The sequence below is a fragment of the Thalassophryne amazonica genome, chromosome 8, assembly GCF_902500255.1.
Source record: "Thalassophryne amazonica chromosome 8, fThaAma1.1, whole genome shotgun sequence".
NCBI lineage: Eukaryota > Metazoa > Chordata > Actinopteri > Batrachoidiformes > Batrachoididae > Thalassophryne > Thalassophryne amazonica.
The window spans coordinates 87,914,738-87,926,785 of record NC_047110.1 but is presented as its reverse complement, the minus strand read 5'-3'; the positions used below and the strand labels follow the sequence as shown (position 1 = coordinate 87,926,785).

The 12,048-nt window shown below is 48.1% G+C and overlaps 1 protein-coding gene across 2 annotated transcripts in view; it reads right to left on the bottom strand.

The window, feature by feature from the left end:
* dusp8a (dual specificity phosphatase 8a) overlaps positions 1–12,048 on the bottom strand; it is a 109,771-nt gene that overhangs the window by 65,355 nt on the left and 32,368 nt on the right. For both annotated transcript variants that reach the window (XM_034176899.1, XM_034176900.1), the window contains exon 2: positions 10,474–10,885. In XM_034176899.1, the coding sequence (XP_034032790.1) occupies positions 10,474–10,885 (412 nt within the window). The remainder of the gene's footprint in view (positions 1–10,473; positions 10,886–12,048) is intronic.

Here is a 12,048-nt window from a genome sequence, read left to right as displayed (position 1 = left end):
TCTGTCTTTGTGTGTTTGACAACTTCTTGTTGTGCTTTTCTTTTATTTAATTGTTGTGAAAGTCGATATGCTACCTTATCGTGGTGGGGGAGTTTGCGTACCCAGATGATCTGAGGAGCTACGTTGTTGGGGGCTTTGTGCCCCTGGTCGGTCTCCCATGGCAAACAGGTCCTAGGAGATGGGTCAGACTAAGAGCAGTTCAGAAGCTCCCATGACCAGTATAAAATCAAGGGCTGAAATGTTGCCCAGTATGGCGGAGCCGGGGCCCCACCCTGGAGCCAGGCCTGGGGTTGGGGGTCGTGCGCGAGTGCCTGGTGGTCGGGCCTTAGCCCACAGGGCCCAGCCCGAAAGAGCGACGTGGGCCCGCCCTTCTGTGGGTTCACCACCTGCAGAGGGGGCCATGGGGGACTGTGTGGCAGTCAAGGGTGGGTGGCCCGGCGGCCCGGTCTGCGCTCACAACCTCTGTGTGTTGGGATGTGGAATGTCACCTTGCTGGGGGGGGCAGCCTGAGCTTGTGAGGGAGGTTGAGAGGTAACGAATAGAGATAGTCGGGCTCACCTCCACGCACAGCTTGGGCTCTGGTACCCAACTCCTGGAGAGGGGCTGGGCGCTCCACTTTTCTGGCATTGACCACAGAGAGAGGCGGCAGGCAGGCGTAGCATTGCTCATTGCTCCCCAGCTCAGTCGCCATGTGTTGGAGTTCACCCTGGTGAACGAGAGGGTTGCATCCCTATGCCTTCAGGTCGGGGACAGGTCTCTCATTGTTGTCTCGGCCTATGGGCCGAGCGGCAGTGCAGAGTACCTGACCTTCTTGGAGTCCCTGGGAGGGGTACTAGATAATGCTCCGACTGGGGACTCTATTGTTCTCCTGGGGAACTTCAACGCCGACGTGAGCGGCGACAGTGAGACCTGGAGGGGGGTGATCAGGAAGCACGGCCTCCTCGATCTGAACCCGAGTGGTGTTCAGTTGTTGGACTTCTGTGCTAGCCACAGTTTGTCCATCACGAACACCATGTTTGAGCACAAGAGTGTCCATAAGTGCATGTGGCACCAGGACACCCTGAGCTGCAGGTCGATGACAGACTTTGTAGTCGTATCATCTGACCTTCAGCCACGTGTCTCGGGCTGAGCTGATGACCGATCACCACCTGGTGGTAAGTTGGATCCGCTGGGAGGGGAGGAAGCCGGTCAGACCTGGCAGGCCCAAACATATCGTGAGGGTCTGCTGGGAACGACTGGCGGAACCCTCTGTCAGAGAGGTCTTCAACTCCCACCTCCAGGAGAGCTTCTTCCAGATCCCGGGGAAGGTTGGAGACATGGAGTCCGAGTGGACCATGTTCTCCATCTCCACTGTCGATGCAGCCGCTCGTAGCTGTGGTCGCAGGGTCTCTGGTGCCTGTCACGGCGGCAATCCCCGAACCCGGTGGTGGACGCCGGAAGTAAGGGATACCGTCAAGCTGAAGAAGGAGTCCTACTTGTCTTTGTTGGCAGGTGGGACTCCGGAGGCAGCTGACAGATACCGGCAGGCTGAGCGTGCTGCAGCCTGTGCAGTCACAGAGGCAAAAACCTGGGTCTGGAAGGAGTTCGTGGAGGCCATGGAGGAGGACTATTGGTCAGCCTCGAAGAAATTCTGGCAAACCGTCCGACGCCTCCAGAGGCGGAAGCAGCTCTCCACCAACACTGTGACCCTGACTGGGGATGTTGTTGGGCGGTGGAAGGAATACTTCGAGGATCTCCTCAATCCCATCTTCACATCTTCTGAAGAGGAAGCAGAGAGTGGGGACTCAGAGGCGGACTCATCCATCACCCAGGCCGAAGTCACCGAGGTGGTCAGAAAGCTTCTCGATGGCAAGGCTCCTGTGGTGGATAAAATCCATCCGGAGTACCTTAAGTCTCTGGATGTTGTGGGACTGTCTTGGTTGACACGTCTCTGCAACATTGCATGGTGGTCGAAGACAGTGCCTCTGGATTGGCAGACCGAGGTGGTGGTCCCCCTGTTTAAGAAGGGGGACCGGAGGGTGTGTTCCAACTACAGGGGGATCACACTCCTCAGCCTCCCCGGTAAGGTCTATTCCAGAGTACTGGAGAGGAGAATTCAACCGATAGTCGAACCTTGGATTCAGGAGGAGTAGTGTGGTTTTTGTCCTGGTCGCGGCACACTGGACCAGCTCTACACCCTCCATTGGGTGCTTGAGGGTTCATGGGAGTTCGCCCAACCAGTCCACATGTGTTTTGTGGACCTGGAGAAGGCGTTCGACCATGTCCCCCCAGGCACCCTGTGGGTGGTGCTCCGAGAGTACGGGGTCCGGGGTCCTTTGTTAAGGGCTATCCGGCCCCTGTATGACCGCAGCAGGAACTTGGTTCGCATTGCCGGTAGTAAGTCAAACCTGTTTCCAGTGCACGTTGGCCTCCACCAGGGCTGCCCTTTGTCACCGGTTCCATTCATTACCTTTATGGACAGAATTTCTAGGCGCAGTCAGGGTGTAGAGGGGGTCCGGTTTGGGAACCACAGAATCTTGTCTCTCCTGTTTGTGGACGATGTGGTTCTGTTGGCTTTGTCAAATCAAGACCTTCAGCATGCACTGGAGCGGTTTGCAGCCGAGTGTGAAGAGTCTGGGATGAAAATCAGCACCTCCAAATCCGAGGCCATGGTTCTCGACCGGAAAAAGGTGCTTTGCCCTCTTCAGGTTGGTGGAGTGTCCTTGTCTCAAGTGGAAGACTTTAAGTATCTCGGGGTCTTGTTCATGAGAGAGGGACGGATGGAGTGTGAGCTCGACAGATGGATTGGTGCAGCATCTGCAGTGATACGGTCGCTGTATCGGACCACCGTGGTGAAGAGAGAACTGAGCAGGGTGGCAAAGCTCTCGTTTTACCGATCGATCGACGTTCCGACCCTCACCTATGGTCATGAGATTTCGCTCATGACCGAAAGAAAAGGACCGCGAATACAAGCAGCCGAGATGAGTTTCTTCCGCAGGGTGGCTGGGCGCTCCCTTAGAGATAGGGTGAGGAGTTCGGTCACTCGGGAGGAGCTCGGAGTCGAGCCGCTGCTCCTCCATGTGGAAAGGAGCCAGCTGAGGTGGCTCGTGCATCTTTTTCGGATGCCCCCTGGACGCCTCGCTGGAGAGGTGTTCCAGGCACATCCCATCGGGAGGAGGCCCCGGGGAAGACCCAGGACACACTGGAGGGCTATGTCTCGCAGCTGGCTTGGGAACACCTCGGGGTTCCCCCGGAGGAGCTGGGGTGGGTGTGTGTAGATCGGGAGGTCTGGGCGGCTTTGCTTGAGCTGCTGCCCCCACAACCCGACCTCGGATGAAGCGGAAGAAAATGGATGGATGGATGGATGGATGGATGTTTTGTTTTTGTTAGTCTGTCCAAAGCAGTTGGTCACCTCACTGGGTGTGATCTGCTTGGTTTCTTCCTGTAACGAAAAAAACCCCCCCAAAAACAAATAGAGTTTTTCCTTCCCACTGTTGTCATTGTGCTTGCTCAGGGGGTGGATAGGTTTAAAATCTTACTCATGTGTAGCACCTTGGAACGACTTGTTTGCAATTTATAGAGGCAAAATGACAAAAAGGGACCTGACTGTAAATATATTTAATTTTAAACATATTCCAATATGGAATATCCTGAGAATCTAATTTCTGTCTCCTGTTTCCCTGTGTGTCAGACTGATCTCATTGCCAGTCTGAGAGGCCTGGCATTTTTGCATTCCTCAGGAGGTAGGGTACTTCCTCAGCATTTCCAGTGGAAATGAAAACCTCGGGTCCTGCCTTATGGCTGTCTTGTACTTTCAGCTTAGCATCGAGGATTAGTTAGATTTAAGCCAAGACACCAGCCGTTTACCCTCCAGGCTGCCAGAAAAGGCACGAGGAAGCACCGTTACTTGCTAATCCCTTGCCATCCTACCCTCAGTAATATCCGTCAGTACCTAACCTACCATATAGCCAACCCTCTCTGACCTACATTAATAAAGAGATTATGAAGGGACGGGATGTGAAAAGGAAGAAGAAAGAAGACACCATTTTGATTGCTGGTGTGCTGGTCATGGGTGCTCATTCAGCTCAGTGAAGCGTTCGTAGCTTTTATGAAAGAGGGTGAGTGCAGCGCCTTGGGGGATGCAGACTATTAGTGCTCAGTGGGATGTGAGGCAGGGAGGAGGCAGCAGCCCATCCATGAATACACTCAGTGCAGCTCTCCTGCTTCCTGCATTCACTTCCCCAACAAAGAGCCACAATGGTGTCCTTTGCTGTCTTGGCTAGCTAATGCAGATCCTGGCGATGCTCAGAGCCATGTGGGGGGTAGAGAGGATGATGTGTGTGCATGTGAAGGGGTAAGCTGGGAGTCAGCTTTAATACCACACAGCTCGTCTGCACGTGCCCAGCCCGCGGCCTGCCAGTGGCCACACAAAAGGGATGATGTCATTCTTAGCCAATAACAAAAGAGTCTGGGTCTGTCAGGCCCTTCCTCTCTGTCTTGGCTAGTTCCAGCTTGATCCATCCTGGCATTAATTGCAAGCGTTATCCTCTTCACTTGTGGTGGGGGAATGGATAACAACAAACTAGCCACAGGGTAACACTGGACAAAGAGCCAAAGCAGAGGAGAAGCAGTGAAAGATGAAGTCAAACGAGTCAGCGGTTTGGAAGCTGAGGGATGCAGCTGTGACAGACAATCAGAGAGACAGAGCTGTCTGAGAATACAAGTGAGAAAAATCAAGTGGAATCAAGATACCAATGCTAAAGCATGAGAGCCTTCAAACACAGAGCCACACGCATAGATGAACCCAAAAAGTCCTGAACAGACACACAAGCAATTCTTTGATGATACCAACAGCAATCCTAGCTATGGTGGCAAACTCAATTTAAAATGTTAGAATTTTTATGCTCCAAATCTCTATATTGCAGTAGTGGCTCATACATCCAATATCGCAACCAATTCAGAATCTCTTCATTTGTCTTCAGGTTAAGCAAGTTTTTTGTGTGTATGCATGCATCTGGATAGATTCTCGAGTGGTGTGAAGAACATGACTTCATTGCAAATAGTAGAAAGCATGAATTCCATGCATTCTGCAAGCTTTGTTGAACAGATGTTGACGTCAGCAGCAAAGGAAAGAGCGTTATCAAAATACAGATAAGCAGCATGCACCGTGCCAATAGACAAAGCAGAGATCTAAATCTGCATGAATTGGTGTACAGTAGATTGTGAAATTATGGGCCACAGTGGAAAACAGAAGTGGCAGAATAGGGGCACTCAGTGGCATGCATGTTTCCACAAGATGCAACCAGTCCTTCATCTCATTAACCCCAAAGCATAATTTCAGTCCAAAATATCTAATGTAAACTTATGTTTCCATATAAAACTGCATATCTTTATAGAAAATACACTCAACAAAAATATAAACGCAACACTTTTGGTTTTGCTCCCATTTTGTATGAGATGAACTCAAAGATCTAAAACTTTTTCCACATACACAATATCACCATTTCCCTCAAATATTGTTCACAAACCAGTCTAAATCTGTGATAGTGAGCACTTCTCCTTTGCTGAGATAATCCATCCCACCTCACAGGTGTGCCATATCAAGATGCTGATTAGACACCATGATTAGTGCACAGGTGTGCCTTAGACTGCCCACAATAAAAGGCCACTCTGAAAGGTGCAGTTTTATCACACAGCACAATGCCACAGATGTCGCAAGATTTGAGGGAGCGTGCAATTGGCATGCTGACAGCAGGAATGTCAACCAGAGCTGTTGCTCATGTATTGAATGTTCATTTCTTTACCATAAGCCATCTCCAAAGGTGTTTCAGAGAATTTGGCAGTACATCCAACCAGCCTCACAACCGCAGACCACGTGTAACCACACCAGCCCAGGACCTCCACATCCAGCATGTTCACCTCCAAGATCGTCTGAGACCAGCCACTCGGACAGCTGCAGAAACAATTGGTTTGCATAACCAAAGAATTTCTGCACAAACTGTCAGAAACCATCTCAGGGAAGCTCATCTGCATGCTTGTCGTCCTCATCGGGGTCTCGACCTGACTCCAGTTCGTTGTCGTAACCGGCTTGAGTGGGCAAATGCTCACATTCGCTGGCGTTTGGCACGTTGGAGAGGTGTTCTCTTCACGGATGAATCCCGGTTCACACTGTCCAGGGCAGATGGCAGACAGCGTGTGTGGCGTCGTGTGGGTGAGTGGTTTTCTGATGTCAATGTTGTGGATCGAGTGGCCCATGGTGGCGGTGGGGTTATGGTATAGGCAGGCGTCTGTTATGGACGAAGAACACAGGTGCATTTTATTGATGGCATTTTGAATGCACAGAGATACTGTGACAAGATCCTGAGGCCCATTGTTGTGCCATACATCCAAGAACATCACCTCATGTTGCAGCAGGATAATGCACGGCCCCATGTTGCAAGGATCTGTACACAATTCTTGGAAGCTGAAAATGTCTCAGTTCTTGCATGGCTGGCATACTCACCGGACATGTCACCCTTTGAGCATGTTTGGGATGCTCTGGACCGGCATATACGACAGCGTGTACCAGTTCCTGCTAATATCCAGCAACTTCGCACAGCCATTGAAGAGGAGTGGACCAACATTCTACAGGCCACAATTGACAACCTGATCAACTCTATGCGAAGGAGATGTGTTGCACTGCATGAGGCAAATGGTGGTCACACCAGATACTGACTGGTATCCCCCCCCCCCCCCCCCAATAAAACTGCACCTTTCAGAGTGGCCTTTTATTGTGGACAGTCTAAGGCACACCTGTGAGGTGGGATGGATTATCTCAGCAAAGGAGAAGTGCTCACTATCACAGATTTAGACTGGTTTGTGAACAATATTTGAGGGAAATGGTGATATTGTGTATGTGGAAAAAGTTTTAGATCTTTGAGTTCATCTCATACAAAATGGGAGCAAAACCAAAAGTGTTGCGTTTATATTTTTGTTGAGTGTAAATGCCTATATTTACATGCTTTAAAACAACTGAGGTCCATGCATTTTTAATGAGAAACTCACAAGATTGGGCACAATGCCCAAATTCACAAGACTGATAATGTGGAGAAAAATTTGCTGGATCTACATATGCTGCGATTCAGGTAGCATGGCGGATCAGTAGTTAGCACTGTTGCCTCAGAGCAAGAAGGTCCCAGGTTTGCTTCCGACCTGGTCCCTTTTGTGTGGAGTCTGCATATTCTCTCTGTGTTTACATGGGTCCCCCGGTGCTCTTTAGTTTGTACATCATGTTTTTATTCTGTTTGATTACCACAGTTTCACTGGATGTAAAATTTTTAAAATTACTTTCATCAGAAATTAAAATTAGTTTCTCTGGAGCTCACGTCGATAAAAAAGGCAAATGTCAGCTTTCCCCAGTTTTTGCATGATCAAAACCATACACACGTGTGCACACACACACACACACACACACACACACACACACACACACACACACACACACACACACGCACCGCGGCCACTTGGATATTATAATATAGACTGTGGTAGTGAATGTTTTGAGATGAAACACTGAAATCAGTGAGCAACATATGTACTGAAGAGGTACGTTGGGCTTACAAAACTCATACTGAGATGGACAGATGTATGGACAGAGTGATATACTCCCCCAAACCTTTATTTGAGGGGAGCATAATTATTTCTTACATACATATTTACTGTAAGTAAAGTAAGTCCCTTCGGCTGCTCCCTTGTTTGCACTCGGGGTCGCCACAGCAAATCCAAGGTGGATCTGCATGTTGAACTGGCACAGTTTTACGCCGGATGCCCTTCCTGACGCAACTCCACATTGGAGAAATGTGGCAGGGGTGGGATTTGAACCCGGAGCCTTCTGAACTGAAACCAAGCGCATTAACCACTTGGCCACCACCCCTGCTACATATTTACTGTAATGCTGAATTTAAGTGAAAATAATTGTTGTACAAAAGCTTCAGATATCTGTTGCTAAGATAGATCATGACTAGAGTGCAGTTTTAAGCAAACACAAACAAGGTTTTAATCCGTGAACTGCGTCTAATGACACATGTGGACCGAATTTTAGGGGGGACTGTTCGGTCGGTGACACTGGGCCTGGGTATAAAATGATTAATATAGAGACAAATGAGGTGAAGAAAACTATCAAATCAAACCTGTTGAAAATATGTCAGTAAGTGAAAACATCACAAACATTTCTGACACTAATGATTAAAAGTAGCTAACATGCTAGTTGTTAACTAATGAGCAAGTCCATACAAAAATAGCTGCTTCTATGAAAACATCCATGTTATTTGCACTGATATACTTCCAGTGCATTGAGGTTATAAATTCTGAATTCGTTGCTGCTCTAAAGCAAAAATGATGCAGTACGAATGCCAAATGACAGGGAAACAAATGCTCATAAGGAAGAGTGCATCCAGGAAGAGGAATTTCATCTGCTATTTCCACTGCTTTGCTGTTGTTGTTCATCCTATTGTGTAAAACCTCTTGGGTGATACATGCACACATAAAATACATGAACACAACACAAACTTCACTCGTCTGCTTAGGTTTCCCATCACAGCGACTAAAAATACAGGCGTCAGCGTGCCACAGGTGGACGAGCCATGGAAAAATGTCTGTCATATTAGGAGCAGAAGTCATGGAAAATGGGAGGATCTGATTTCAGGGCCACTGATAAGCAACAAACCTACAGTATGCACGCCTGCCCACCAAATATAGCACCCACTGATCTACTGCAGGCTTGTACCAACACACCAAAGCTCAATCCGAAACCTTCCTGGTATCAGGATCTTGGCAGTGTTCCCCACATACCTGCACTGTAAAGTACTGTTTTTGTTTACCGTCTCACCATGGAGGTCTGAGTGCAGGCTCAGCATCACATGGGAAACTCATGGACCAGCTGGAGAATCAGTGTCTTTTGCTCAAAGATACTGATTCTCTAGCTGAGAATGGAACTTGAACTCGAGTCAAAGGATGTATGAGGTCTGTCAGAAAAGTATCCGACCTTTTTATTTTTTTCAAAAACCATATGGATTTGAATCACGTGTGATTGTATCAGCCAAGCTTGAACCTTCGTGCGCATGCGTGTTTTTTTTACGCCTGTCGGTTGCATCATTCGCCTGTGAGCAGGCTTTGTGTGAGCAGTGGTCCACCCCTCTTGTCGGATTTTTATTGCGAATAAATGTCTGAATGATTTGGAGCTTTGCTGCATCAAATTCTTCCAGAAACTGTTAGAGACCTCCAGGTGGACACCATTCGGAAAATTCTGTTGGCTTTCAGGGACGATTTTATGGGGATTACACAGATTAAGGAGTGCTCCAGCCGGTTTAAAGACCGCCCACAGCTGCTGAGAGCACGGTGCACTCCGAGTGCCGATCGACAGCCTGAATCAACCAGATCATTTCCAACGTGAAGGCTTTGTTGATCCGGGACGTCATCTGACTAACACAAAAATGGCAGGAGACGTGAACATCAGTACTTTTTCGGCACATTCCACTGTTAAAGGAGTTTTTTTCATGGAAAGATAAGCGGACGGATGCGCCACCATGCCGCTCATGGCGCGGCACAAAACCACCTCCATGTTGGTCTCACAGGACGGCTTTGAGATGGCTTTCAGACGGCTGTCGGTGGGTTTTCAGTCGTGTGACTAACCGAGAAATTGTGGATGAGCCTGGACATGCCAGAACATGTCCTGTGAGGCTTCATCACGGCGTTGCTTTGCGCCATGCGGCTCCACCGCGACGCGCGGAATTCCTCCACACGTCTGTCTCAATGTGCCGAAAAACTGCTGATGTCCACGTCTTCCGCAATTCCTGTGCTAGTCAGAGGACGTCCCGGATAAAACACAGCGTCCAGTTTGGAAATGAATGGCACATTCCACTGTTACAGGAGTTTTTGTCATGGAAAGAGGAGCGGAGAAATTCCGCGCGTCGCAGGGAGCCGCATGGCGCAAAGCAACGCTGTGATGAAGCCTCACAGGACATGTTCTGGCATGTCCAGGCTCATCCACAATTTCTCGGATAGTCACACGACTGAAAACCCACCGACAGCCGTCTGAAAGCCGTCTCAAAGCCGCATGCGCATGAAGGTTCAAGCTTGGCTGATGCAATCACACATGATTCAAATCCATATGGTTTTTGAAAAAAATAAAAAGGTCCGATACTTTTCTAACAGACCTCGTATTACTGCACTGGCCAACAGGAGTTATTTTATCGCTTCATAAAAGACATACTGTAGCATACCTTTGCTCATACAATACAATAATGGCATTAATATACTGGTGGAGTGTAATCCCCAAGCATCAAATGCTAAAAAATTAATTTATTTGGTGTATTGGTTGAATTTTCCAACATTTCACTTGCAAATACATATACAGGGACAAATGCACATATAATTTACAGGTAATACCAAACTCAAACCATTTTTATGCAAGTGGGGGTGTGGGGGGGGGGGGGGACCTAACAACTTTCACCCTACCTTTACTTTTCCGTTGGGTTGCAGTAGCTCAGTGACAGACACTTTGTCTTGTTGTAGTCGCCTCTTCACAAGCTTGGAACAACACACATTTATTGCACCTTGCACGTGGGATGCATTGTACTCAGAGAATGTTCTGCTGTCAATCACCAGCAAACGCCCTGTTCCTCTCTGGATGAGGCTCGCCAGCCGCTTGATGTCCATGATGCGCCGCTTTGTTGGTCCTTTTTCACCTGCCATGCTGTATGAGGGGTCAATGATACCCAGGCTGGGTCGCAGGTGCAGGGGCAGTAAGGGATGGGTTGTGCAACAAAAAGGAGCAGGAAAGGATGAAGAAATGGAAAGGAGGAGGAGGAGAAGAAGGATCAGTGGTGGGGGGCTACCACTGAAGCAGGAGCTGAGTGGCGCATGGTGCCTGAAGAAAAATAAAAAGGAAAAACTGTTTAGAATAGAATTACATTTCTAAAAATAGGCAAAGAATGACATTAATTGGTTTTTAACCTCTACCTCGTGGTTATAGTTTACCAGTTAACCATTACATCATCATTATTAGATTCCATTCCATTTGAGAGGCTATCAGGATAAATAAGTGAAATAGGAAGAAGTGGTGAAATGTCTAAGAACTGGAGATGGACTGGTTCTCTGTCTGGGTGGTTGCTATCCAGGACCTGAGGCGGTTGCTGTCATGAGTGGCTTTGCTGCATATTTTCGCAAAGCTGACTTGACATGGATAGAAGTTCCAAATTATTGTGACTCTAGTAAACTAAATTTTACCAAACTTGGTTAAAATATGCCTGGAACAGATATTATTCCAAAGAAAGAAAAGAAAAAAAAAAGATGTGTAGGGTTGGGGGATTAAACACTGCAAAACAGTCTGAAGGTATCAGGTCAGGCTTAGGAAGACGTGCTGGTACACTGCATCCACCACAAAATAGAACCACCATGAGCCCACGATGGCAACCTCCCAGGCAGACAACTGGTGTATCCTCACTTCTGAAAAGTAACCATCTAACTGCTGCTGCCAGGTGAAGCATGGGCATCTCCTTGGACTTTTCCTGCCACGAAGGCATCTGCATGCTGTATCATGTTCACAGAAACATTACACATCTCCAAATTAACAGCTGATGTTGTCTCACCCATGCAAGTGATTCTCCTCATCTCAGTCTCCCTAAGTAACCACTCATTTTATACAAAGTCACTGAAGAGACCTAAAGCCTAAAGACATCTAGTTGTCACCTTGGGTCACTGGTTAGCATGTGATGGTTAGTCTCACAGCCATACAGTCAGAAAGGAAGCACCAGGACCCTAAAGCCTGAAAGACTTGGACTTTTGTTCTCCTAGATATTGGTATTGTCAAGCACCTTTTTACAGCAACCTCATGACTCCATAAGCTCTTCCCAGGCATCTACTGATCTCAAAGGCAGAGGATCCAGAGACATGAATGTCACTACCAAGACGAATGAATGTCTCTACAAGTTTGACACTTTCGCCGAATACAGATACACTTCTGATGACCACATTCAGGAAGCCGGTCCAGACTTTCACGACACAGGTCGTGCAGGAGAGTAAACTAGTCTT